The sequence below is a fragment of the Actinia tenebrosa genome, unplaced genomic scaffold (genome assembly GCF_029948245.1).
Source record: "Actinia tenebrosa isolate PJP-AT-01 unplaced genomic scaffold, QUT_ActTen_1.0 PGA_scaffold16__25_contigs__length_10494907, whole genome shotgun sequence".
Lineage (NCBI taxonomy): Eukaryota > Metazoa > Cnidaria > Anthozoa > Actiniaria > Actiniidae > Actinia > Actinia tenebrosa.
The window spans coordinates 7,693,236-7,720,144 of record NW_028292576.1 but is presented as its reverse complement, the minus strand read 5'-3'; the positions used below and the strand labels follow the sequence as shown (position 1 = coordinate 7,720,144).

Sequence of the window (26,909 nt, the reverse complement as noted above, 5' to 3'; positions counted from 1 at the left end):
TAATCATCACTCATGATTGTAATCTGCACGGCTGCCAATAGCGCCTTAATATGCAGCCCGTAAAGTCCTCCACTGGTCATAAATGTAAATAGCATCGAGACGTCGTATAAATGCGCTATATCAGAACCTCCCATTATTATTATTATCATTATTATCCATCCATCCATCCATCCATCCATCCATCCATCCATCCATCCATCCATCCATCCATCCATCCATCCATTATGCTTGTTCCACTTGGTTTTACTTCAACAGTTTATTAATGTGAATATTATAACACTGAGTAAAAAAGTAATATTTTTAATCGTGAATAATTGATGTACTGTTTTAATTTACTTTAAACTTGAATTCCAAATAAAAATGAAAGGGATTTCTCATTTATTTGATTATTAGAGGCAAATACAAACGCAACTGGATATATAAAAGAACGAGAGTGTCATGGAATACTCCATTCCGATCAGTGACACCACGAATAATAGTTCCAAGTCGAGGCTGTAGCAAAACTATACATTTTAACCTGCGCGGCAACTCCAGCCTCGGCTTGGAACTATCATTTGTGGTCACCCAGCGTAATTGTAAGATGGAGTAATACGGATTGCACCATTTATCTCCCGAAAGTGATGGGAAGTGTTGCCAGTAAAGCAATGATCACAACAACTGCCGTGATTGGAATAAAGGTCTTTAACATGGAGCTGTCCTTGTCAACATCAGCATCTGCAATCATTAAGACACAAGAGAGAATTGAACAAAGATAAAACCCATGGGATATTTAAGGTTTTGTTTATCGTAACCTTTTTCCTATCCCTTACAACGTCTCAGTCTGTTAATTTTTTCTTTCATGGCTATAGCTTGAAAAGTTATATTGATTTGGATTTCATTCCAAGGCTGGATTTCTTTACCTTCTGGTTTTCCATCATCCGTCTGAGATTCCTTCATTTCTTTACCGCCAATGTCGTTAGATTTTGTTGTTGATTGAGGTGTTGTTGTTTGTGTTGTTGTTTGTGTAGTTGTTAAGGTTGTTGGGGAAGCAGTTGGTTGGCCAGTGAATAGTTTACCAATGCAAGTCTTGCCATTGGATGACATGTTCATTCCAGTTGGACATTTGCAGGTATAGGTTGTAGTCACAGAAGACAACAGACACAGATGACTACATCCGCCATTGTTGGGAGCACATGGATTGCTTCCTGCATGGGAAAATAGCAAAGGTATTAATTTTTCAATGTCTCCTCTCCTCTCCTCTCTTTTTTTCTCCTCTCAGATCTCCTCTCTTCTACCCTCTAATTCAACCTCACTGAAAGCCACGCCCATCATTTTGCATAAACATTAATTTACCGTCACGTTGTCTTGAAGGATGCAATATTTTTATATCCATAGGTCTAAACACCTGCTTTTTTATAACCATAGGTTTTTTGCCAGTAAACTTGTTGACTTTAAGTACTCCTCCACCCTTTGCCCAGTCCGTATAATACAGATAATCGCCAAACACTGTAACAGCGAAGAGATGTTGGGATGGAATCCTTGCTACCAATCTCCTGTCCGAGCCATCCAGCGACATAGACTCTATTGTCTTGACTTTTGCGTCCACCCAGAATACTCGATCAATGTTATAGTCAATAGTCAATCCGTTCACCCAGCCAATATTGGTGTTCACGAGGACTTGGCGGGAACCTGCAGCACCGTCCATGCTTGCTCGTTCGATACGTGCGTTGTATCCCCAGTCCGACCAGTAAACGTACCTGGATCGAACAAGAATATTTAAGTATATACTAGAGAGGGAAGGGTTTACTGAGTAGAGAAGAGACTGATGGAAGCTTCGTTTCTCCCTCCTTTGACACAGGAAGACCATGTAAATAATCTACCTGAATACTTACTTTCTCAATGGATCTACAGCAATTGCACGAGGATCGCGCAGTCCATCAGAATACAAGACCATTCTATTACTGCCATCAAGCTCAGCCACTTCGATGAATCTCATCTCTTCACTAGTCCAGTAGATCTTTCGTCCAATCCAATCGACGGCTATACCACTCGCGTGTAGGACGTCATCTACTATCACTTCGACTGGACCTGAAACAAAAAAAAGTTATTAATGCATGTTTGCCAAAAGCGTGCTGCAAGTGACGTCAGTATTTTCTTCAGAATTTTTTGAATACTGTTTTGTTTTTGAGAAGGTAATTTGGGGGAAGGGGGAGGCGAAGGAAGGGAGGAGAGGGGAGGAAGGGATAGAAGGGGGACCATGAACTGACATGTCGTTGATCCTTGGCAACTTCATAACTAGGCACACCTACCCCCCATGAAAGCTTATAATTTGCTCCTGAATGCTCCCCCCTTTCCAAGAAAAACGTCGACTTTACCTGTCCCATTTAGGCTTGTTTTGCAGATTGTATTGAACCTACAGTTCGTCAGAAACAACGTGTCCGTATGGATATCAAAGTCAAGACCTTTAGTATTTACAGAGGGTAGCAATCCGAATTCCTCGAGGAGAGATCCATTAAGAGCGATCTTATAAACGCCGTATATGGATGCGTAAATAAGATGGCCATCTGTGAAGGCAAAAAAAGGAATGTGTTAGGTCACGAACTAGCTTCTAATTTTTGAAACTCGGTCCCAGACCCCCAAATTTGACTCCTAACTTGTAGCAAAATGAGCAAAGTTTCAAAAGAATTCAAATTTTCGTGTTGCTATGGCTTACTATCTCACAATGTAGATTTCAATCGTTTTGTTATTGTGCTATCTGGAAATGCTAAAATATTTGTGGAAATTTAAAAAAAACAATATTGCCGTCATTTTGGCCTTGAAGTAATTGTGAGGTTCATATAAAGGAATGTATGAAGTTCGACCGCGCGGTCATTGCGTTTGCGGAGTAAAATTCAAATTTTGTTCTTTTTCACGTGATAACTAATGTAATAACGAAGTGAAATTGAATTAATTGGTATATGCACTTTAACAGTGTGTCCTCTTATTTTGTCTTTGTGAATAGACCTTTTGCGAATTTGTCAAGTACCACATGTCCTTCATTACAGACTCATAGACTTTTTTCGAAGATTGCACTTCCAGATTCCAAACAGTCTGTGTTTTGTTTATTTTCTTAGCGGAGCTCCCGCGCGGAGTACCATACTTAAGAAAAAAATGGTAAACCATCGAGTTGATTTTTCATGGCTTGGCTGACGTCACTTCCGTCCGTACGTCCGTCCATGTACACAACACAGGGATCATGCTTGATGTCAGGGCGGGACAGAGGGCGGGAGGAGGGAGGGCGTTGAAACGGGCACACATCTACATCTATAGGTCGCTATCAATAGACGTCACTTCCGGTAATAACTGCGTTTTTAATAGTTTGTAGAATCTTGGAGGTTGTTTTGATCTCTTGTTTTCTGGTTTCATGTCGTAGAAATAGTCAAATACGATAGTTTACGCTAGTTGCCCCTCAGTCAACCTCTTGTTTGCCCCCCAGTCAACTCCAAAAAGTCACGTGATTGATAGTAAGCAATTGGCCGATCCGTGATGCGGAGAGTAGGACTGGGCACTACTCTGGCTGTCAACAATGGCGGACTGTTTGTGGAGGACGTTCGGCTGACAAGAAGATCTTTTTAAGGTAAATTTACGCTTGTTTATCTTTGTTTTTAGCCAATAAAACAATTTTATTGGTGTTAGAGAACACCCGAAACATGATAAGAGTTTTCATTACGAAGAATTCGCTCGGTTTTTGTACTCAAAGAACCATTCTAATAAGCGACTGCCTATGGTGTTTACGCTGAATTTTATATAGCAAAGCGGGCGCAGGGCATTTTTGGCTATATTACAATGTTTTCCAAAACCTAGTTTATATTTTTTTGAAATGTTTATATAGTGTTCTACTTATGTGAAAAAAATCAGACTGAGCAAATTTGAGCAAGATTAGTTTTTTGACATCACAAATGTAGACTAGCGGATCGAATCGATAGCGAAGTTGACATACGTTGAACAAAAATGGAACGAAATGATCGGAAATTGTGGCATTTCTCCAGAAAAATATACACACTAATCTTCAGCACATTGTTTTTCACTTTTGGACCGTTAAAGGTAAAACATATAAAAATCCTCAGGTCAATTTGGATCTTGTCTACATGCTATAAACTCCCTAGCGCTTCGCTAGTCTACATTTGAGATGTCAAAAAATTAATCTTGCTCAAATTTGCTCTTGCTCAATTTGCTCGACTTATGATATTTTGTAAAAACGTGTAATACATAAGAGTCATAAGACGGGGTAAACATTTGATGCGCAATTTTCATCGCAGTTTTCTAGTCAATCTTACTAGATCTTTCATTATTCTAAAATTCGCTGATCATTTCTCTCAAAACTACGTTAGGATACAAATAAGAACTTAAACTAATATTACACAAAATTGCGAGACTATTGAACTCTTTTAGAGCGGTCTAAAGCGAACGAGAAATACAGAAAACATTGATCGTTTCCCAACGATTTGATGCTCTGGGAATTCTATTGTTTGCTAATGGTCATAACATCAAATTCTTTCGCACCATGCACGGTCTCATCTCGCTTGGCTGCTTTCCGATTTACTCCCGAAGTATGGTAACAAACAGTTGTTTTTTTATTCAAACGTGGGACGTTTGTCACGCTGTACTTGGTCAGTGTGAGTGAATATATATTGCGTGGTGCATTATGTGCCCATTTTTAATATTATATTTTTGCCAAACGATCACTCAATGCGAATGGATGGGAAAACAAGCTTTGCGTTGTTACTATAGCCCAGTTATCTTGTGTGATTATTTAAAAAACGTTTTTCTATCAAATTTTGAGAAGTATATATACGAAACTAGCAATCGTATATTTAATACGAAATAATTTAAATTGATATTTTCAGCAGAAACAATCATGCATGCACGTGGTATATAAAAACATGACTCAATTGATGACTTTTTAAATTGTGTGACTTATCTCGAGCATATTTTACCTATCCAAATTAAAAATCATCGTAGTGATAAGTTTGGCATGAGTGCCAGGTACGGGGAAGGAGTTGTCGCGCCTAACCAGCCCCCTTCGCAGAGGTGACCATGGCAACCAGGCAGCAGTCCACCGCCAATGATCCGAGGGTGCTTGGAGAGGACCATGGGACCCTGTGGCCAGGTTACCAGGGGCACCAACGACACCAAATCATCTCAAGCACCCCCAAAGCATATAGACCACCAGCGACTAACATATTTTATTTGCAACCGGAAAGCTGAGTAGACGACGAGGCTAAGACTTCGACTGAGGTGCGGATGTAATCCTTGTAGTCATTGCTTGACCACCTTCCTAATGTCTGGATTAGATGATCTGGGACGCCATTGCGGGCGGCAACCGCCGCTGCTCCAATCCTAAAACTGTGGCTAGAAAAATTTCCTGGGACTCCAGCCAAGATCAAGATCTCACGAAGCCACTTGGTGAGAACGGCGCGAGTTAACGGCTGACCAGATTGCATTAGTAAAAGAGGACCAGATGCGTCCCCTCGGACAGCCAAGTAATCGAGAAGGGCTTTTACAGCACACAACGGCGGCGAATATTTTCCGATGTACACGCAAAATCCCTTTCGAAATGGATCGGTTTTTGACGCTTTGATATTGAGGCGCAGACAAGAGGGCTTGCTAATTAAATCTACAGCTAATTTCTTCACACTCAAGTGGATGTCTTCTGAGAAACTGTTTAAACTTGGAACCGTAAATTCGGCTGAGCGCAGAAAGCCAAAATACGCCACGCAACAGGCCGCCCAAAACATGATGTGGTCAAAACCGGCAAAATCAAAATGGCCATAAATAGCCGACAAAATGTCGTTAGTGACAGGCAGCCGCGTAGAGGGTCAATCGTTTGATCCCATTCACTACTCTTTCCAGCCTCAGGCAGCCAGCTAGAGGGTCAGGAAAGCCTTATTCCACATGGAAGGCACGTACCGCTGACAAATAAACCTTGATTGATGAATGATGGAGGGAGTTGGACAAGAAGGTAGCAAACAAACACAGCGTCCATTCGTCGGCTGGACAAACAAAACCATTAGCATGCATCCTGCCTGTCTGATAACACAACTGTATAAACTTCTTTTGCCCACTAGCGTGTGACCGACGCGTTGAAGGAGCCAGGCCCGTCAGCATCAGTTCTCTGCATCGCATCTCTAAAGAGGAGCCATAAGGTCCGTCAGTAACTGCCCCGGGATCGGCGTAGGAGATAGGGGACCCACAGAGCCAACTTGCGGAAGTCCTGCCAACGGAAATGAGATAAGGCACCAGCATTTGGGTTTTGAACATAACAAGCCGCAAGCCCGTTTTTTGGCGATAAGCGGAATTGAAATCCGCATACTTGTGGTGGGCGAGGTGTTTGTGCCACAGCAGGGTATCCACCTTAGGCCGAAGCAGTGTCTACTTTAAGATTGTATTAGAATGATTATGTTGCTCTGCTATCCTCTGCCGGTACCTCCATGGTTAACAGCCGATTTTAATGAATTCGATCGCTGTAGATCGTTACTAAATATACTGGATAGCTAATGGAATCTACACGATGCTATTCTGATCATGAAATTGATCTATGTTGTTCGAAATATGCCGTCAAATGGTCAGCGTTTGGTAATGTACAACACGATTCTCGGCTCAAAGCTCACATTTTCGATCTAGCAGAAAATTCCAGGTAGATTATTGTACAGCAATGTTTCAAGAAGAACCTTTACTTAGTGTTTGATGGTATTGATCCAGGAATTTAGAGTATAGTTGATGATATATGATCGTATTCTAGGCCAAACGTCTAATAATATAAAATGGCGCGAAAACTGAACTCTGGCAAAAAATTCGATGTTACGTCCTATTTAGAGATGCTCTTTCTGTCGAATACGTCAAAATTATAGCTATGGAAGATCCTTCACACTCGTGCATGCCAATTTTGAATATATAGCCTTAGCTTTTATGATAAGATGTTCTTTAAATTTGACAATGAATGCTGCATTGTTGCTGCATATGTTCCCGCGCAAATTAATGTTATATTTCTGTAATAAATTTTTAATATAGAGCTAGAAAATGGAACCCTCTCTCCTTGCTTTCTCAGGCGGCTCGCCCGAAAGCAACAGAATTGCTCAGGTGGCTCGCCCGTAATTCTGTGAGAGGCTACATTTTAAATTTATATTCGATCGTAGTCTAGTTTTAATTTTTTTTATAGTAGTTAGAAAATGGAACCCTCTCTCTTTGCTTTCTCAGGCGGCTCGCCCGAAAGCAACGGAATTGCTCAGGTGGCTCGCCCGTAATTCTGTGAGAGGCTACATTTTAAATTTCTAATCTCTAATCGTAGTTATAAAACATTTCATAGTTAGAACAAAATGCGAAGAGGTAAAGAGAATAACAGCACTGCTATTTGATCATATTACGCTGCTATGTATCGAAGTGTTAATCCAATTGACACGATACTAGAATTTGTGGTAGTAACCATAGTGATACTGGGAACATGCTGGCACAAATATTCACCAAAAAAACGGCCTTGCGGCTTGTTATGCCCTGGGACATGGACCGCTGAAAAAGTGAAGCTTAACTGCGCTGCTGACATCAATAGGCTGCGCAACAAATGCATTTGGCATGAGACTTTTGACGATGTGGAATTGAGGATGGCCACAACGGACTCATTGTCGGAACGAAACACCACGTGTTGTCTACACCAATAACGGCTCCACAGATGAGCTGCAATCGCCACTGTGAAGAGCTCTTTGTAAGCTATCGACTGCGGGCGTTGACGATCGCTCCATATGCCATTGAACCGCTCCCTGTCGAGGAAGGCACCGTAGCCCAACGAACCCACGGCGTTCGATGTCCCCTCGACTGATGCCAGGGGGGTCATGCCCGGGTAAAGCCAGAAGCTTACGACGTTCCATGATTCCAGAAACTGGTTCCACCAAGCAAGGTCCAGATGAAACTCCGCATTGAGACGGATTGGGTGGTCGCGGTCTCTAAAACAACACAGCAAATTGATCATACGGCGGAGAAACGCTCAGTTTAGCTAAACTTGCTAAACTGCAAAACGCTGCAAGCACGCCCCTGAAAGCTGAGGACCACCCCAAGCATATATTGGGAGTAGTGTCAAGCAGTAGGCATAGACTCGGTTTTAACTTCGCCTAAATTACATTCAGGCACATGACACATTCGCAAGTCTATAAAATTCTGATACCCCTTAGAGCCTTCTGTATGAGCCTGGTTGGTATTGCAATGATTTGTGCTGCCCACAAATCATTAACTTATTCAACCCTGCGTAACCCATATCAAGCTTTCTCCCAAATAAAGTTGTCGTTTTCTATATCTATATTTGGTAAGCTTACCTTATCTGGAATTGAATCCAGATTCCTTTTGAGTGATTTTTACGCCATTTAAAGCGGCTTTAAAATTACGAAAATTTGAATCAAAACCTCAATGGATATAAGTTTGACATGCGACTAACTTCGGAATCCAATTCAAGGCTTGGTGGGAGGGGAAGAGGGGGAACGACACTATCGTAAGGGAAGATGGTTGGAGGTATACAAACATACAGGAAATCGCATACAGGACTGAGTTTAATGCGCCGGAACACCACATCCTAAAAAGTATCCCACAGAGGAGTCGATGGTGACTTGATAACCGTTTGGCTCGCAAAGCCAAGGTCAGCCAAATATTCAGAAACGTAAAACGTACCGTATTTTTCAGTAAATAAATAAATCAAGTTTACTATCTCGCTTGTCTGCACAGAAAATGTTTTGCCCTCGATCGATATTTTGTTGGGTTTCCAACGGTGAAAAGGAAAACTACGTGTCCTATTGAAAACAAAAAACAAAAACAAAAACAAAAACTAGATCGGAAACCCTGCCGCAAATTTTTACGTTCTGTTGCAAAATTGTGAGGAAATGGTACTTTTAGAAATGACGTGTGGTCTGAAAATGTAAACATTGCACCATGAGACGAAGAGATCTATTCAATGTGGGCAATGTTGGAAACACACCAACAATAACTTGTATCCTAGGGCTTGGTATCAACTGGAAGAATCTCTTAATGAAAGTATTGGCAATGAATGGTAAGCAATATGCATTATGTAACCAAACTATATGCAACGGATCATAAGTAAAATGTAAAATGACATTTTTTCTGAAGAGCGATAAAAGTCAAGGCGTGTCCATAAACTAACAGATCGAACCCCTGAGACAACCTCTGGCCAGATAAAATTGAAGAAGACGCGGCTAATCCACAGATCAAATTGGATATTAGCTCGATTTTGCAGAGGTATTGCCATGTAAAGCAAATTAATCAAACCCTGAAACAGCTTCTGGGCTAAAAACTTTCAAAAATTATGCGATTCATCTAAAATATTTTGTTCATATGTTGCACTGAGTCCAGGAATAATACCCAAGACGGCCAGAAGTGAAAGACGAGCACAGTACCGTTACACGAACTCAATTTTACACTGTCTCGCTCTTACCTGCTCGTTTGGCTGCAATTGCATTTTCTTGAGTCGTTGGCACAGCTTCTTTAGCATTTCCAGTCCCCTTTTGCGTGGGTTTTACAGATTCTTTGGTCGGTTTGCCAATGTTGTTAGATTTTGTTGTGGATTGAGGTGTTGTTGTTTGTGTTGTTGTTTGTGTAGTTGTTTGTGTTGTTGTTTGCGTTGTTGTTTGTGTAGTTGTTAAGGTTGTTGGGGAAGCAGTTGGTTGGCCAGTAAATGGTTTACCAATACAAGTCTTGCCATTGGATGACATGTTCATTCCGGTGGGACATTTGCAGGTGTAGGTTGTAGTCACAGAAGACAACAGACACAGATGACTACATCCGCCATTGTTGAGAGCACATGGATTGCTTCCTGCATGGGAAAATAGCAGCCAGAAATTCATTGAATTTTGTAATTCACAGTGAACATTATAGTCAAAACATGAAATTCCTGTCTCTTTACAAAAAACAACAGACAAAAGAGACAGTCCCCCAAATTCCTTTTGACAAATTATTGCTTCTGAGCTCGTTTTCTTCCTAACATCCTTTATATCTGTGTATGAGAATATATCATATCTGTACTACGGTACTTGTAATGTATCAAACTGAGCTGATTCTCGCAGTATTTGAAGTAAATTATACAACTGCAAATTGAAAGACTCAGAAAATATTTTGAGATTTGAAGGGGATTTGAACCCGTGCCCTGGCGATTCCGGTACCATGCTTTAGCCACTGAGCTACCATTTATATCTCTAATGATGCAATATGATTTCTTGTATATCAATATCTAGATTTATTGTTACGTTTCCTTCTACTTAATATACCAATTGCAAGACTGCCACATATATATCAGGAGCAAGGGTTGACATAACAAGCAGTAACAACAGTCTGGTCGGATAAAACTGCAATTTAGTGTTGGAAATCTGTAAATTCCCCTTTTCCTCTCTTCCTATTCTCTTTTCCCTCTATTTCCCTCGACACAATGATTTCTAGTTTCCAGTGAACTCACTAACCATTAGGTTGTCTTGTGGGATGAACGGCTTTGATGTCCATATGAGCCCACAGCAGATTTATTACGATTTTCTTCTCCCCGCCAGTAAACTTATTGACTTTACGTATCGACCGGGCCCTCCTCGTCCAGTCCGTATAATACAGGTAATCGCCAAACACTGTAACAGCGAAGGGATGTTGGGATGGAATCCTTGTTACCAGTCTCCTGTCCGAGCCATCCAGCGACATAGACTCTATTGTCTTGACTTTTGCGTCCACCCAGAATACTCGATCAATGTTATAGTCAATAGTCAATCCGTTAACCCAGCCAATATTGGTGTTCACGAGGACTTGGCGGGAACTTGCAGCACCGTCCATGCTTGCTCGTTCGATACGTGCGTTGTAACCCCAGTCCGACCAGTAAACGTACCTGAATCGAACAAGTATATTTAAGTATATACTAGAGAGTTTACTGAGTAGAGAAGAGACTGGTGGAAATTTCGTTTCTCTCTCCTTTGACACAGGAAGACCGTGAATACTTACTTTCTAAATGGATCTACAGCAATGGCACGAGGTTTGTCCAGTCCATCAGAATACAAGACCATTCTATTACTGCCATCAAGTTCAGCCACTTCGATGAAATTCAATGTTCTGTCAGTCCAGTAGATCTTTCGTCCAATCCAATCGACTGTTATAGCGTCTGGAAAGCCGACGTTACTTACGATATCTTCAATTGCTAGTTGAAATAGTTTTTTAAAATTCTCGTTAAACCTCCTCCAGGCTAGGTATTATTCCGGGTTTCAGAAGTAGTATATTTTAAAGTAATTTCATTGCAGCTTAAGAAGTGCATCTTTAAAATCTCCATATATCTTGATAGACCTTTTTATCTATACGGCGGCCATCTTGAATTCTATTGTTTTAATCAAGATATTAATTTAGACGAGGGGGCAACTATTGGAAAATTTATAAAATACACATTTTTTTACGCTTACCCCACCGGCAGCCAATAATTCAAGATGGCCGCCGTCTCATTAAAAAGGGCTTTTTCCACCAAACCACCTACCTGTTCCATCAAAACTTGCTCGGTAGATTTTTTTGACTTTTGTATCCGTCCAAAAAATTTTGCCTGTCTTGAAGTAAAAGTCCAAACCGACAACGCCCTTTCTGTTGGTGATAAGACTGTAAGCTGACGAACCATCAAGAGTCATTTTACGAACACTGGCCACAGATGAATACATGAGAAATGGTTCAGGACCTGAGGAGATTATAACATTATAACTTAGATCAATCAGATATTTGAAAGTTATGAAGGAAATATAAAAACTGCAGATAAAAGTTGAGGTGGAGTGGGACTCAAGAGCTCGAGAAAAACGAAAAACGAAAAAAAAAAACGAAAGAAGGAAGAAAGAAAGGAAGGGAGGAAGGAAGGAAGGAAGGAAGGAAGGAAGGAAGGAAGGAAGGAAGAAAGAAAGGAAGGGAGGAAGGAAGGAAGGAAGGAAGGAAGGAAGGAAGGAAGGAAGGAGGGAGGGAGGGAGGAATTTCGATAAAAGCTAATGAGTTAAAATTGTCCATGAATAGAGAGATGACATATGGAGGCAGCACCACCACGTGATGGCAGCCATGACCGTACATGAGAAAGAATTCCGTTTTCTGGGGAAAACTACTCCACTGTTGTGAATCCTGTCATGGCTGCCTTCACGTGATGGTGCAAAGCCTCTATCGTTGAGATATTCTCACCTGTGGCTCTACAGGTTCTAAGGTTTGGTTCCAACATATGGCCTGGCTGGCAAACACACTTGTGACTTCCTTTAGTGTTCTCACATAAATGACTACATTTACCATACTCCAAGCACTCGTTGATGTCTGTGAAGAAAGGAAGAAAGAGAGACCATTGGTTGCTGTGAAAGACAAACTCCAGGCTGCGGTGAACACCTTTTGTGCTGCCCATTCATTGAAGTTAAGCAATGAGTCATAAATCCTCCATTTAACAAAAAATAACCTTTCCATGTTCCGTTCAATCAATAAATAAATAAATAAATAACGCAGGAATTGACGTAAGTGCGTGTACTACTATCCAAGCTATAAAATAAAGTGGTTCTTGACACCTTCACCTTTCTATGTTTGTCAACAACAACAAAAACAACAAAAACAACAAAAACACACGCAGGAAGTGACGTATCCGCGCGTACCACTATCTAAGCTATAAAATAAAGTGGTTCTTGACAATACCTTCACATACGCGACCATTGGACTGAAGCCGATAGCCTTCTCTACAGCTGCAGTTGTAACCAATATTAAGGTCATGACAGAAATGATCACAGTGACCGTTACGGTCAAGACATTCGTTGATGTCTGTAAAAAGATTAGATCGTTTTCGAATTAGTCAAGTTGATCACAAACTCATTTACTCAGAGTTAGCCTCATATCAGTGTCTAAATATTCACAAGTACCAACGGTAATGCAAAGAACGCACAACTTCAACCGTAAAGACACTTTAAAGTTTCTATTACCTATACTTATTCATGCAAAAACTACTGTTAGTAAAAAAGATTCAATCACTTACTACACCGCACGGGCTCATCCTCCGCGCTAGGACAGTCATTATTGCCATCACACACCTGGTCTTTTGGAATACAGACCGATGTCAAGCCGCATTCAAACTGGTCTGGCGTACATGGCACTGATGGAGCTGTAAGAACAACCATAATACTGTTGAGTCATGGTCAAAAATGATAATATATATATTTAGGCACTGTCTAAAAGCGGAGTTCCCAATAGCAGAGGGAGCCCAATTTAGATAAAACTAAAAGATGAAAATAAACTCCATCGGGCAAAAAATCTTCAATTTTTTCTCTCCATCGAGATGAAGACAATGTCCCCCATAAAGTAAACCATGAAGTGAAAAAAACGAAATGGAAATGCACTACATCGTTTTCTTCGCACGAGTCTTTGTTTTCGACTTTAGTACTCTCCCACTTAGAAATTTTGCCACACGTACACAACCCACCACCGTCCAACCCAGGGGCTAGTTTTGTTCTTGAAAAATTCTTTGACAAAGTTTTCCATGGCCACCGGACAGTTTTACGCTTTGAATTCCTTGTTAATTTTTTAGTTTATTTTATCAAAAAATAGATAAATAAATAAAGCAGGAGGTGACGTAAATGCGCGTACTACTATCCAAGCTATAAAATAAAGTGGTTCTTGACAATACCTTCACATACGCGACCATTGGACTGAAGCTGATAGCCCTCTCTACAGCTGCAGTTGTAACCAATATTAAGGTCATGACAGAAATGATCACAGTGACCGTTACTGTCAAGACATTCGTTGATATCTGTAAAAAGATTAGATCGTTTTCGAATTAGTCAAGTTTATTACAAACTCATTTACTCAGAGTTAGCCTCATACAATAGAAAACTTCTTAAAAGAAAAGGTGAGCAAAACAGGTCCTTATAAACTGGCGATTTTTGCAGCAGTTTGAAGTGGTCAAGAATGGTAAAGGATTAATATTCTGGGCACCGAGCGGATTATCCAAACGAAGGTCTTTTTAGAGGTATAAGGCAAAATTTATTATATTTTCAATAATCGCAAATTGCCGCAAAAACCGGCCGTGTAAACGGATATTATTAAGAGTGAACGCAAGACAAACGATCATTGAATAAGGTTCAGTTTAGGGGTTCAAATTCAATGAGATACACATAGATAAAATGTAAAGGTAAAGACCTGATTAGAGAGGAATCCAAACAGACATGGAGATCCTGGGGATTGAACCGTGGGCCTCTGTCTCCGAATGTTGTGCACTATAAAACCAAGGGTGAACTATCCCTATTCCTAGATCCAATACTTACGGCAGTTTAATTCATCGCTGCCATCAGAACAGTCATCCTCTCCATCACATCGCCAGTGTCCCAGGATGCATTTTTTGTTCTTACACTTGAACATCCCACTTGCACACGTTTTGGGTGAACCTGGAGGGCAACTAGTTTCGTCATCGCCATCCGGGCAGTCGCGATCACCGTCACATCGCCATGACGACCGGATACATTTGTTAGATAATCCTCGACATGTGTACTCATTGCGGGCACAAGTCTTAGCAGCTAAGGAATTCAATATCAAGAATATTTTGTGTTGTTGGACTTGGTTTAGAAGGATGGGAGGAAGAAGGAAAGGGAGGGAAGGAATGAAAAAGAAATGATAAAGGGAAGGAATGAAGGAAAATGGGAGAGAGAGAGGAAGAGAGGGGAGAAGGTAATTAAGGAATGGACAAATGCGGTAAAGGAAGGAAATAAGTTATGGAGTACATGCCAGCCTTCTAGAGAGGTAAAGAAGGATGTTCACTTACAGCATTGGCTGGGATTCTCATCACTTCCAACAGGACAATCATTATCACCATCACACACCCATCTGGATGAAATACATTGGCCACTACTGCAGGTAAATTGACTCGGTGAACATGTATGCACGTCTACAAAAAAATGAGTTACTGTTATGAACTAACAGAAACATATCTTCTATATTGTGTTCCTATGTGATGTAGATCCTTTTTCAAAAAAAAAAGAAACAAAACAAAAGAAGCTGATAGCCAACTTTAGATATTCTGGTTGAGTAGCCCAGCACAAAATAATCTGAGTCAAGGCTCCACGGAAACAAAAAAATAATTAAGATTACACTATTGTTTCCCCAGAGCCTCGACTCCAAATGTTTTGTGCTCGATCACTCAAGCTTCGTCATCGCCATCCGGGCAGTCGCGATCGCCGTCACATCGCCATGACGACCGGATACATTTCTTAGATAATCCTCGACATGTGTACTCATTAGGGGCACAAGTCTTAGCAGCTAAGGAATCCAATATCAAGAATATTTTGTGCTGTTGGACAGAGCCTCGACTCAAAATGTTTTGTGCTCGATCACTCGATCAGAAAATCGAAAGCTGGCTATTGATGGAAGTGATGTGTGTTATGGAAAATACTGATGCAAGAACAAAGGAGCCATTCAGAGGATGAACAAAGCTTTTTGGGGGTGGGGGGGTACTCCCCTATATTTGCTATACGGGTATGTGCCGCCCTATAGGGTATGGTTTAACGGCTTTTGGGTCTGGGGTAGGGTATCGTTTTTTAACATTTCACGTCTGGGATAGGGTATCATTTTTGTCTGGGATAGGGTTAAGATTTGGTCGTTTTCAGTCTGGGATAGGGTTAACGATTTGGTCGTTCTTGTCTGGCGAATAGATTACGCTTTCTGACGGCACAAAAACAGTAAAAACGTAAGTAAATATTGATTGCAATCTATTGACTAACCGGGTTTAGTCTGGGATAGGGTGTACAATTCTTAGTTTTAGTCTGGGATAGGGTCAGGGTTTTGAGGTCCTGGCGGCACACCCCTACCCAAGTTGGGGTGGTAGTACCCCCCCCCCCCCCCCCCCTCCCCGTACCCTCCCCCGAGAAGCGTCAATAAGAGTTTTTTTCAAGTGCTAATAACACTGGATTCTGTCTGTTTTAAATAAAAGATAATAAAAGATGCCAAGGAAAGGGTAATAATTATGTGGCAAAGACAATGTATTAGAAAAATTAATCAATCATACTCTGAAGTGAGAAGCATAAGTAAAAAGCGCCAAAGTTTTAGTAAAAAGAGAAACTTTAGAAACTAATAATGTCAAGTTTCATGCATGAAACTTTCAAGCAACAGCAAAAAATCAAGAATTGCCAATGACATTTTCAATTCCTATTCAGTGATATTTTCAAGTGAACTTACGGGTATTGCAAATCTTTGGGTCTTCATCAGAATTATCTCCACAGTCGTCATGCTTGTCACATTTCCATAATGCTACTATACATTTTTTGTTTGCGCAGGCAAATTCATTTGAACCACAAGTTATGTTTCCTACAAACACGGCAAGACATACAGGATTCAATCTTAAATAAAATTTGAAACTTTGAATATTAAAACAGATCTAATTTAAAACATACATCTTTAAATCGTGAAGTTTGATGCAGAATTATTCGTACCGTGACTAACTTATTAGATATTCTATGACCCTCTCTCACGCTTTGCTAGTATACGTAACTACTAATTTTTGAACGTTGAGCCATCACTAAAATAAATATATATAAGTTATAAATAAGCCCACTGCTTTTTACAATCGGCAAAGCAGTTTTTCCCCCTCCAACCTCCCCCCCCCCCCCCCCCCCCCATTATATAATCATATGATAGAGTAGTAATCCAGATCTACTGACCACAATTTTGTTCATCTGATGCTGAACCATCCTTGCAGTTATCTTCTCTGTCACATAACCAGGACATTTCAATACATTTACCATTTGTACAGCGAAATTGATCTGAACGGCATGTTTTTGGAGCTAAAATACAGAATATAATCGTTAGCAATATTGTTACTCTTGATGCATGCTTTAAGCTGAATATAAAACTTGTTTAACATTACTTACGACAGCCCTTTTCGTCAGACCCATCATCACAATCTGGTTCACCATCACATCTCCACCTTCTTACAATGCATGTCTGATTTGCGACACACTGAAATTGGTCACCACCACAATGGAAGGCTGGTGGTGATTCTACGTGAGAGAAAATACAAGAAGATTAATAGGCGTTATGTCATTCCGACATCTAAATGGTTTCGTTGAATACAAACAACATTGAATCAGTCTCAACACTAAGGTCCATGTTCTTGACGAGAATAAGAAGCAGAAACACAAGTCAATCCAGCTATTCTTGGATCTTGGAATGACCTATCTTCCATCGCTTTTCACCTATCGCCTATTGCCTGTCGTCTTTAGCGATGACAACCTTTTTTGAATTAGGTGTATATCAAACCCGTGAGCGAGTGTTTTATCCGATATCCAAACACCTAGAAGCCGTGAGTTGAAAAAAGAAAAACAAAAAAAACAGGCGGATCCGATTTTTCTTAACCCACTTTGAGGTGTTTGGATATAGAGGATGAAACACTCTTTCAAGTAATTGGTATGACTTCTAAAAGTATTAATAATTCTTGGAGAAAGTCGAAGCGTAAGTGGCCCAAATATTATGCTAATTTGAATCATTTCCAAACCACTGGTTCTTTGTTTTGTCTTCATAAATTATTGATGAGTTTTAGAAAATCCATCATCTGGGCCATTGGGAAACGTACGTATTTTACTGAACTTGGGCTACAGAGGGGTTGTTTTTCAGTAATAGTTTGAACTTTTAAGGAGGGTCAAACCTTTTTCTTTTGACTGTTTCCTTGCCGGGCCCGATAGCCACTATGCCCCACTATGATACAAGTGAGGCAGACCATTTCCGAGGGTTTCAATATATTTCAAACTGGCTCCGTCAACCTTTCTCACCTGGTTTCCCAATCGTGAAACGATTTGGTATTGCTATGGTCATGCCTTGTTGACTTAAGAGCGTATGTCTGTAAGCGTCGAGAATCTTAAATCAGTTTCAAAAAATCGAATTTCTTTTTATTGTACCAAAACAACCCTTTGGGTAAGTTGTTTTAGGAAATAATATCAAAATGTCCCAGCGCGCTATTATTTTTGAGAAAATTGCAAAAGTTTGAAAAATCGATTAAAATGGGTAATTTTCCTAATTAATATGCAAAATTCGATGGCCATCTTTAAAGAGCTCTCAATAGATCAAAAAGAATCCAAATGAATTCATATTTCCCAGGTAGTTAGATCAACTCTATATCTTTAAGAATGGTTCAAGAATTTGTGATAAATTGCTTTTTAAATACGAGAAATCGGCCTTCTAAAACATGTTGTGTTTTTATGATCGAGCGGCAGTCAAATTATAGGTGAAATTCAGCCTCCAATATCGCTGCTGGTACCTAATAAATCGAAAGAACACTTGCACAGCACGAAAGTACACATATTCTAGTTTACTTGTGCCAAGTTTTAGCTCCGACTATTAAAATGCCACCGCGTGAAGGAATTTCAACTTGTAGCGTTCAAACACGCTATACGGCTAATCAATTACACGGGTTGTTTATCAATACAACACTAAATCGACTCAATATTTTTCTTTTTTAAAATTTTTGTATTAAGATGGTTTGCCAAGAGTATAAAAAGCATAACTAGAGAGTAAATACTCTTCAATCAAGTGGTCCTCTGTGTTAATCCACGATAATCGAGCGCAGCTTGAGCTTAAAACCATGTCACACAATCTGGGGTCAGGACAAATGCACCCCGTCGTCGGTGGCTTTAGCTAGATTTCTTCTCCAATGCAAAAGATTTATCTCCTACTCTGAGATACCAAATGCTCTATAAATTTAGCCGGTTTTTAAACTATTGAAACGGTTTTTGATGAATTATTACCATGACTGTCTTGAGACTTGCATGTAAACATTTAACGTCCTAGCGAGCTGTCAATGGCACTCTAAATAAACACATGAATTCTACCAAATCCCCCGGGGGGGGGGGGGGGGGTACTTTGCCAGAATTTGGGTAGGGGTGTTCCGCTGGGATTCTGAAAGGGGTACCCTGTTTATGACAAAAAAACTCAAATTTGTAGACCCTGTTTATGACAAAAGATATAATTTATCGCACTGAGTTCCTGTTTCAATTATCATGTCATCTCGCGTATCGTTTTTTTACGGCCATAATAACCAGTTTCGGTCAATACGAAAGTAGAAACCCTGAATATGACAGGAAGCTCAGGGAGAACTTGGAACTTAAATGAAATTGCATACCCTGCTTATGACAAGAAGATCGAAAAACCATACCCGGATCATTATCGTAACTTACCAGTTACCAAACCACCAAACTTTGATTACTTGGTCTGAACAGATATTGCAAGTTTCTTTAACTCCATATATCATTAAGCATTTTCCCTGTTTTAACGGATGGCAAGACTGTGGAGTGACAATCGGAGCATGCTTTGTCACTACAAGTTGAATTAATTTTCCCAAAAAAGTTAATCGTTATCTATAAGCGTTTAATACAACGCGCTAATATTAGCTTGGTAAGCCCGCTTTTGGGTTGTTTAGGTACGATGGCGCTCTGTGGATTTTCGGCTCTTATTGGATATAGTCCTTGCGGGACCAGTACAGATTATCCAGATCAAGTGCACTCTGTTGCTATATCTGGCTGTCAAAAAGACATTTCCAGGTATCTGGAAATATTTGGCATTAGTGAAGATTCGTCCCTGCATAATGAAATGATGTTATTGTTGGCTCGTGCAGGTAATATAGTCTGCGTTTTATTAATTTTTCATCGTTGCCTGCCTTTTACCGGTAAGCGTGGTATCTCTTGGCACATCTCTGTTGTGTACCGGCGACTTGATGACAAGCTACAGTGGCAGGGATTCGTTCATGTGATTCAATCGTGCAGCCAAGATAGCCCAGCTGTTGTTTCTATAATGCAGGATGTGCTTCGAACCTTGAAGCAAGAACACCCTGAAATCAGTAAGGCATACCTCCGTCAAGACAACGCTGGGTGTTATCATTCGGCCACAACGATCCTTTCATGTCCAGAAATATCACGATCTACTGGAGTAAAAATAGCCCGTCTTGATTTCAGTGATCCTCAGGGAGGTAAAGGAGCGGCAGATAGGTTGGCAGCAACATGCAAATCACACATCGCGTGTATATTAATGAGGGAAATGATGTTGTTACCGCCAAACAACTAGAGAGTGCCATCCTTTCCAATGGGGGAGTAAAGGGTGTTCGAGTCGTTTCACTGCAATCCATTGCTAACTCTCAAGAGACCACACAAAAGATCCCAAGCATAAGTAAGCTTAACAATTTTGAGTTTGTGTCTGGAGAGAAAATTAAAGTATGGCGTGCTTATGGCATAGGCACTGGGAAAGTCCTCAGAATTGAAAAGCCCTCGACTACAGGTAAATGGATTACTGAGTTAGATTTCTTGCCATTTTCTGCCAAATAATTTTTTACCCTTTTCTTTCGGAGGCCAATCATAAATGTCTTAGCTCGCCTTTCTCACCAGGAGAATTCAAATATTTTACTCCCCAAGCCACTCGCAAGACCCAATCGGAGACGCTAACCGAACCCGCTGAGCAGAATGTTGAGCCGGAAGATATGAGCACAGACCATACTTCCCAAGCACTCTTCTCTTGCCCACATGATGGTTGCATTCGTGTTTTTCAAAAGGTCGGGAATTTAGAAACGTTCTGACTTCCGAAAAATGTACTAGGGCCCTCGAGAAGCACTCCCTTATGGATCTCGCAAAGATGGGATACAAGTGCGAGCTAGAAGAGGGTGTTAGAGTAATACCAACTCTCCAAGCAGCTCCAGTTCAAGGGGGGAAAACAAGCGTCACCCCTGTTAGTCAAGCCTGGGCTCTCAGAGCAACGAAAAAGGCGTACCGCTTTAACAAAAACCAAAAATCGTATCTTTCCGCAAAATTCCAAATTGGTCTGTCGACTGGGAGGAAAGCTAATGCTGAAGCTGTTGCTGTGGAGATGAGGCGTGCGCGTGGTCAAGATGGAGAGAGACTCTTCAAAGTTCCAGAGTTTTTGAGTACTCAGCAAATCGCCTCCTATTTTTCACGCCTTGTGGCCAAGATCCGAAAGCAAACACCATCAGAGCTTGACCTTCACGCTGTCGAGGAGGAAGAGCGTTTTGAAGCTGCCACAGATAAAGCAATAGAATCCATCCATCTGCAGCATCCTATTGTCTTCGATCATTAGAACGTTTGTGCCATGACTGAAGATAATACCTTAAAAAAATCTAAAAGTTGGAATGTTGCAGCTCATATGTGAAAATCTTGGCCTTCAAGTCCCTAAACCTCCGATTCGTCGCAAAGCCCCTTATTTGGAACTACTGAAAGACGTGTTTAATTATTGTACCTGTCAACAATGAGTTTCATCGTAGCTTACAGTCAAACACATCCATGTATTCTTGTAAGGCTCTTAAGCAACTTGGAGCCAAGTTTGTAGATGTTCTAGATCCAGCACTCTAATTGTCGTTGTTCAATATAAAAAGAAGAGAAGAGAAGAGAAGAGAAGAGAAAAAGAAAAAGAAAGAGAGAAAGAAAGAGATAAAGAAAGAAAAAACAACCGGAAATACTGGAAAGAAAGAATGAAAGAAAAAATAATGAACGAATGAATAAATGACGTCAATTTCCACTTTTGTACAAAATAATTCAAAAATATTATACTTCGTTGCTGAGCGCGTGCTGCGTTTCAGCTAAATGATCTACGAAAATTTGTTTTCTCAGGCGGTTTCATACACTTTGCTCGTCAAAATGTAATATGTAAATCAAATAACAGGCTTAGATTTCTTTTAAAACACTCCTAAAGCTAAAGAATACGAAAAGAGCCATATTCATCATGTAGTGTCCTCCAGCTCTCGAGTGGTATTTCAAGTTATTAGATAAAAGAGAGTTGTTTTAAATAAAAAAGAGTCCTTGAATAATTGCTCAATCACAAAAAGGCTAGTATTGCAATTCTAATTGGAATAGTAAAAAATCATTAACGAAGTCTCAACATTTTAAGGAAAATAATGGATGGGCTTGACTAAAGTTTTCAAATAGATAATGATTAACTTTTTTGGGAAAATTAATTCAACTTGTAGTGACAAAGCATGCTCCGATTGTCACTCCACAGTCTTGCCATCCGTTAAAACAGGGAAAATGCTTAATGATATATGGAGTTAAAGAAACTTGCAATATCTGTTCAGACCAAGTAATCAAAGTTTGGTGGTTTGGTAACTGGTAAGTTACGATAATGATCCGGGTATGGTTTTTCGATCTTCTTGTCATAAGCAGGGTATGCAATTTCATTTAAGTTCCAAGTTCTCCCTGAGCTTCCTGTCATATTCAGGGTTTCTACTTTCGTATTGACCGAAACTGGTTATTATGGCCGTAAAAAAACGATACGCGAGATGACATGATAATTGAAACAGGAACTCAGTGCGATAAATTATATCTTTTGTCATAAACAGGGTCTACAAATTTGAGTTTTTTTGTCATAAACAGGGTACCCCTTTCAGAATCCCAGCGGAACACCCCTACCCAAATTCTGGCAAAGTACCCCCCCCCCCCCCCCCCCCGGGGGATTTGGTAGAATTCATGTGTTTATTTAGAGTGCCATTGACAGCTCGCTAGGACGTTAAATGTTTACATGCAAGTCTCAAGACAGTCATGGTAATAATTCATCAAAAACCGTTTCAATAGTTTAAAAACCGGCTAAATTTATAGAGCATTTGGTATCTCAGAGTAGGAGATAAATCTTTTGCATTGGAGAAGAAATCTAGCTAAAGCCACCGACGACGGGGTGCATTTGTCCTGACCCCAGATTGTGTGACATGGTTTTAAGCTCAAGCTGCGCTCGATTATCGTGGATTAACACAGAGGACCACTTGATTGAAGAGTATTTACTCTCTAGTTATGCTTTTTATACTCTTGGCAAACCATCTTAATACAAAAATTTTAAAAAAGAAAAATATTGAGTCGATTTAGTGTTGTATTGATAAACAACCCGTGTAATTGATTAGCCGTATAGCGTGTTTGAACGCTACAAGTTGAAATTCCTTCACGCGGTGGCATTTTAATAGTCGGAGCTAAAACTTGGCACAAGTAAACTAGAATATGTGTACTTTCGTGCTGTGCAAGTGTTCTTTCGATTTATTAGGTACCAGCAGCGATATTGGAGGCTGAATTTCACCTATAATTTGACTGCCGCTCGATCATAAAAACACAACATGTTTTAGAAGGCCGATTTCTCGTATTTAAAAAGCAATTTATTACAAATTCTTGAACCATTCTTAAAGATATAGAGTTGATCTAACTACCTGGGAAATATGAATTCATTTGGATTCTTTTTGATCTATTGAGAGCTCTTTAAAGATGGCCATCGAATTTTGCATATTAATTAGGAAAATTACCCATCTTAATCGATTTTTCAAACTTTTGCAATTTTCTCAAAAATAATAGCGCGCTGGGACATTTTGATATTATTTCCTAAAACAACTTACCCAAAGGGTTGTTTTGGTACAATAAAAAGAAATTCGATTTTTTGAAACTGATTTAAGATTCTCGACGCTTACAGACATACGCTCTTAATAGGAGGGTCATAAAATTCTTACTTAGTGAAGGGGGAGTGGGTACAAGTATTTTTTAAAAAGTCATAAAGGTTTTTGTAGGTTGGATTCATATTATGAAAATAAAGTTGACTCATCAACCTTCAAATAATTTAATATTTCCCTTAGCTTTCGACCGACACGGTCATCCTCAGAGGAACTACTGAGAAGATCACTAGGATTCTTTCACGCCATAACATCAGATGCTGAATGAGACCAGAAAGAACTCTGCGGAATGTCTTATCTAGACCAAAAGACCAGGTCCCCCAGGAAAAGCAAGTTGGAGTTATTTATTCCATTCCTTGTGGTGAATGCAGCATCAAATACATCGGGGAAATGAGCAGAGCTCTTGGAACTAGGTGCAGTGATGGTGCTAGTGATGGTTTACTCGAAAGATTATACTACTTAAACTACCACTGCAAACTCACTATGGTAACTGTTTATATTTAATATTTATATATATATATATATTATAGAATCTAGAATAACTTGTAAATATAAACAATTATGATTTGTTATATTCATTTCTATTTTAGTGTGTAAATAAATTGAATTGAATTGTAAAGAACATCAGGCGGCAGTACGTTTGAACAAGGCAGAAAGATCAGCCTTAGCCCAGCATGCGGATGAAACGGGGCATTTAATCCAATGGGGTGACATTTCAATCGTGAAAAAGAGTAAAGATGGAACCAAAGAAAGTGGCTGGGAGCATGTGAAATATCAAAGCGCAAGAACATTATTTTTAATAGAGACAACGGCAGAATTCTGCCAGCAAATTACATAAATCTTTTGTAATTTTCAATACTCGTGCTTTCGGGTTTGTGCGCGCAATTCTATTGCTCGCGCACATGTACTAAGTTTGATCGCGTATAGTTTTGTTGATATCATGTACTTATTGACTAGTGAGTTAGGTCGGGCCGTACGGGAAAATATTTGGCTCGAGGTGATGCTGTACGGACCGAATGCAGCGAGCTCCGTACAAATGACCGAGAGCCAAATATTTTCACGTACGGCCCGACCAAACTCAGTCAATAAGCATTTTATCATATGACCCTCACGAAAGAAATAATAAAAAAATGAAAGAAAGAAAGAAATAGTTAAATAAAAGCTAAAAAAGAGAAAGCGCGCGGATTCGAGATCGGTACGGCCTTGCTCGAGCCATTTTCCCGAAGGTTTTTCTAAGAGAGCGCGTCCGGGCAGATACGGGACATATGATAATGTAACGTATTTTAGTTCCTCTGATGATGACCGTGTCGGTCGAAACCTAATTAAGGGAAATTATTTAAAGGTTGATGAATCAACTTTATTTTCATAATATTTTTAAAAAGTTTACTGCGAATCCTCCAACCCTCCAAATCAAAACGTACTTTCCGTCACAATAATTTTACTTCCTGAAATCTAATTCCTTGCCATATTCATTGACAATGTGCTTATCCAAAATATCAAGAACTATTAAAGGTAGGTTAATGGGATGATTTCTAAGAGCTCGAGTAAGGAACTAACTGAATTAAGGAGAACTGACCCCAAAATGAGCTAGAGTCAGCTTTGTTCAACGCTTGTTGCGTACAGTCACACAAACAACTGTAAGGAGAATCTTGGATAAATTTGGATACTGTTTTGGCAACGTCAGCACGAGAAACGGGTTCGATATGAAGACGCAATGAAGGTTTTAATTTGACTTGGCATGCATCATTCAGGATATAGAAAGTCCATATAAATAAACCCACACATCTATGGCTAATTTGCTTACCGGCGTCCACGGCAACTGTAGTAACATAAACATAGTACAAAACAATCAAACACACAAACCAGAGTGTGTTCTTGTTATGTGATGAAACCATCTCAGGCCAGGAGTAGAAGTATAGAAGGGAACTCAGTATCTAGACTGAACTTCACTTTAGATTGACCTTTGAAGTTTGCTGTGCGGAAGTTAGTGTCAGTTATATAAAACGTAAACCTAGCAAGCTAATCCCATGGCTGTGCATGAAAAGATAGTGTTACAAAAATACAGGCATATTTTTTCGTGATATGAAACTTCTTGCTATTTATCATATGACCCGTATCTGCCCGTGCGCGCGCTCTTAAAAAAACCTTCGGGAAAATGACGTGAGCAGGGCCTTACGAATCCGTACGGCCCTGCTCGAAATCTGCGACCGTATTTACATAATTTGCAACTTTTAAAATATCTTTTTTATTTAGGGTCATACGATAAAGTGCTTATTGACTGAGTTAGGTCGGGCCGTACGGGAAAATATTTGGCTCGAGGTGATGCCGTACAGACCGAGCGCAGCGAGGTCCGTACAAATGACCGAGAGCCAAATATTTTCACGAACGGCCGAAACCTAACTCAGTCAATAAGTACATAGTATATTGCTATGCTGAATCAGTTTTTTGGGGGATAGCAATGAATTATTTTGTTCAGTACTTGGAAAAGGACATTGAGCTACGTATATCCCCAGCAAGGAAGTCATTGCAGCAAAGTATGTCTTAGATTTCCAGCCTTGGGTGTTTCGTGCGCTTGTTTTGAAATTCCGATATCGACGGATGGAAATCTTAACCTAAGTATGACATAGTGTCAAATTTTTGTCAAATCTTATAGTTTTTTAAAAGTATGCTTAAAACTTATCTTCTTGAACCAGCGTTTTATGATTAGAACTTAGTATATCTTATAATTTATTAATTTCAGGAAATGGTCATAAAGTATAGGGGGTGGGCAAATCAGAATAGAATCAGTGTTTTTTTTATCTTGGGCCATCATAAAATGATGCTGAAAATGGGAGGACCCAACCAAAGTTTAGAAGCAAAATTACAGATGACCCACCCCTGAAAAAAAAAAAAAAAAGAATTTTCTTGGTTGCACACGTTTACCACTTATTGTAACATTGACTGTTTCGGCTTCTTCTTTCTCTATCATCGTTTTCCTCACTATCAGTAATTCCTATTGCATGAGTAACTATGTCAGTTTCTTCTTCGCTATCCAAATCTTCAGTATCCTCATTAGTGTCCCCATATGAATTATCATCATCTTCAGTGTCCTCGTGTGAAGTACCATCCTTTTCATGCTCTTCCTCTGTTGTACTTGTCGTAGTATTTAAAAGCTGCATAGACAGCCAAGCATTTATTACTTTGACTTTCTCACTTTTGTACACTTTGAGCTTGAGCAAGTTGTGCTTTTTTAAAAAGAGGTCCAAGACTGCAACCCTCTGCTTCGGCATTCCGCTTTCTTGTATGTCTTTCCAGTCATAGTCCTCGTATGCTTTAAGTTTATCTGCATGCATGCTTCCTTATTTTTTTCCTTTTCATTTGCCCTTTTAATTTTTTTTCATTCGAAGGTACTGCAGATGCTCTACATACTTCCTAACCAGATCCTCTGCAACTGCAAATTTCCTTGAGAAATTCTGATGATGACAATTATAATACTACTCTATTT

The 26,909-nt window shown here is 39.9% G+C and overlaps 2 protein-coding genes and 1 long non-coding RNA gene across 3 annotated transcripts; 1 reads left to right on the top strand and 2 right to left on the bottom strand.

Moving 5' to 3' along the window:
* Positions 1 to 284: 284 nt before the first annotated feature.
* Positions 285 to 25,370, bottom strand: LOC116302019 (low-density lipoprotein receptor-related protein 4). The gene is made up of 19 exons (XM_089031124.1): positions 25,230 to 25,370; positions 16,887 to 17,015; positions 16,677 to 16,799; positions 16,195 to 16,323; positions 14,786 to 14,908; positions 14,292 to 14,540; positions 13,655 to 13,777; positions 13,007 to 13,132; positions 12,673 to 12,795; positions 12,181 to 12,306; positions 11,507 to 11,698; positions 10,987 to 11,179; positions 10,467 to 10,873; positions 9,449 to 9,826; positions 2,355 to 2,543; positions 1,872 to 2,067; positions 1,333 to 1,736; positions 900 to 1,184; positions 285 to 714 (listed from the first exon to the last, which is right to left on the bottom strand). Exons 1-19 carry the CDS (start codon positions 25,318 to 25,320, stop codon positions 605 to 607), a joined length of 3,696 nt encoding a protein of 1,231 aa, XP_088887250.1. The 5' UTR covers positions 25,321 to 25,370; the 3' UTR covers positions 285 to 604.
* Positions 3,410 to 25,485, top strand: LOC116309106 (uncharacterized). The gene is made up of 3 exons (XR_016119958.1): positions 3,410 to 3,595; positions 23,609 to 23,911; positions 24,016 to 25,485. It is a non-coding gene; the product is annotated as an uncharacterized LOC116309106 (long non-coding RNA).
* Positions 3,591 to 5,904, bottom strand: LOC148910694 (uncharacterized). Its single transcript, XM_089031132.1, has one exon. The coding sequence runs from the start codon at positions 5,754 to 5,756 to the stop codon at positions 5,205 to 5,207; it is 552 nt and encodes a 183-aa protein (XP_088887258.1). The 5' UTR covers positions 5,757 to 5,904; the 3' UTR covers positions 3,591 to 5,204.
* Positions 25,486 to 26,909: the final 1,424 nt, after the last annotated feature.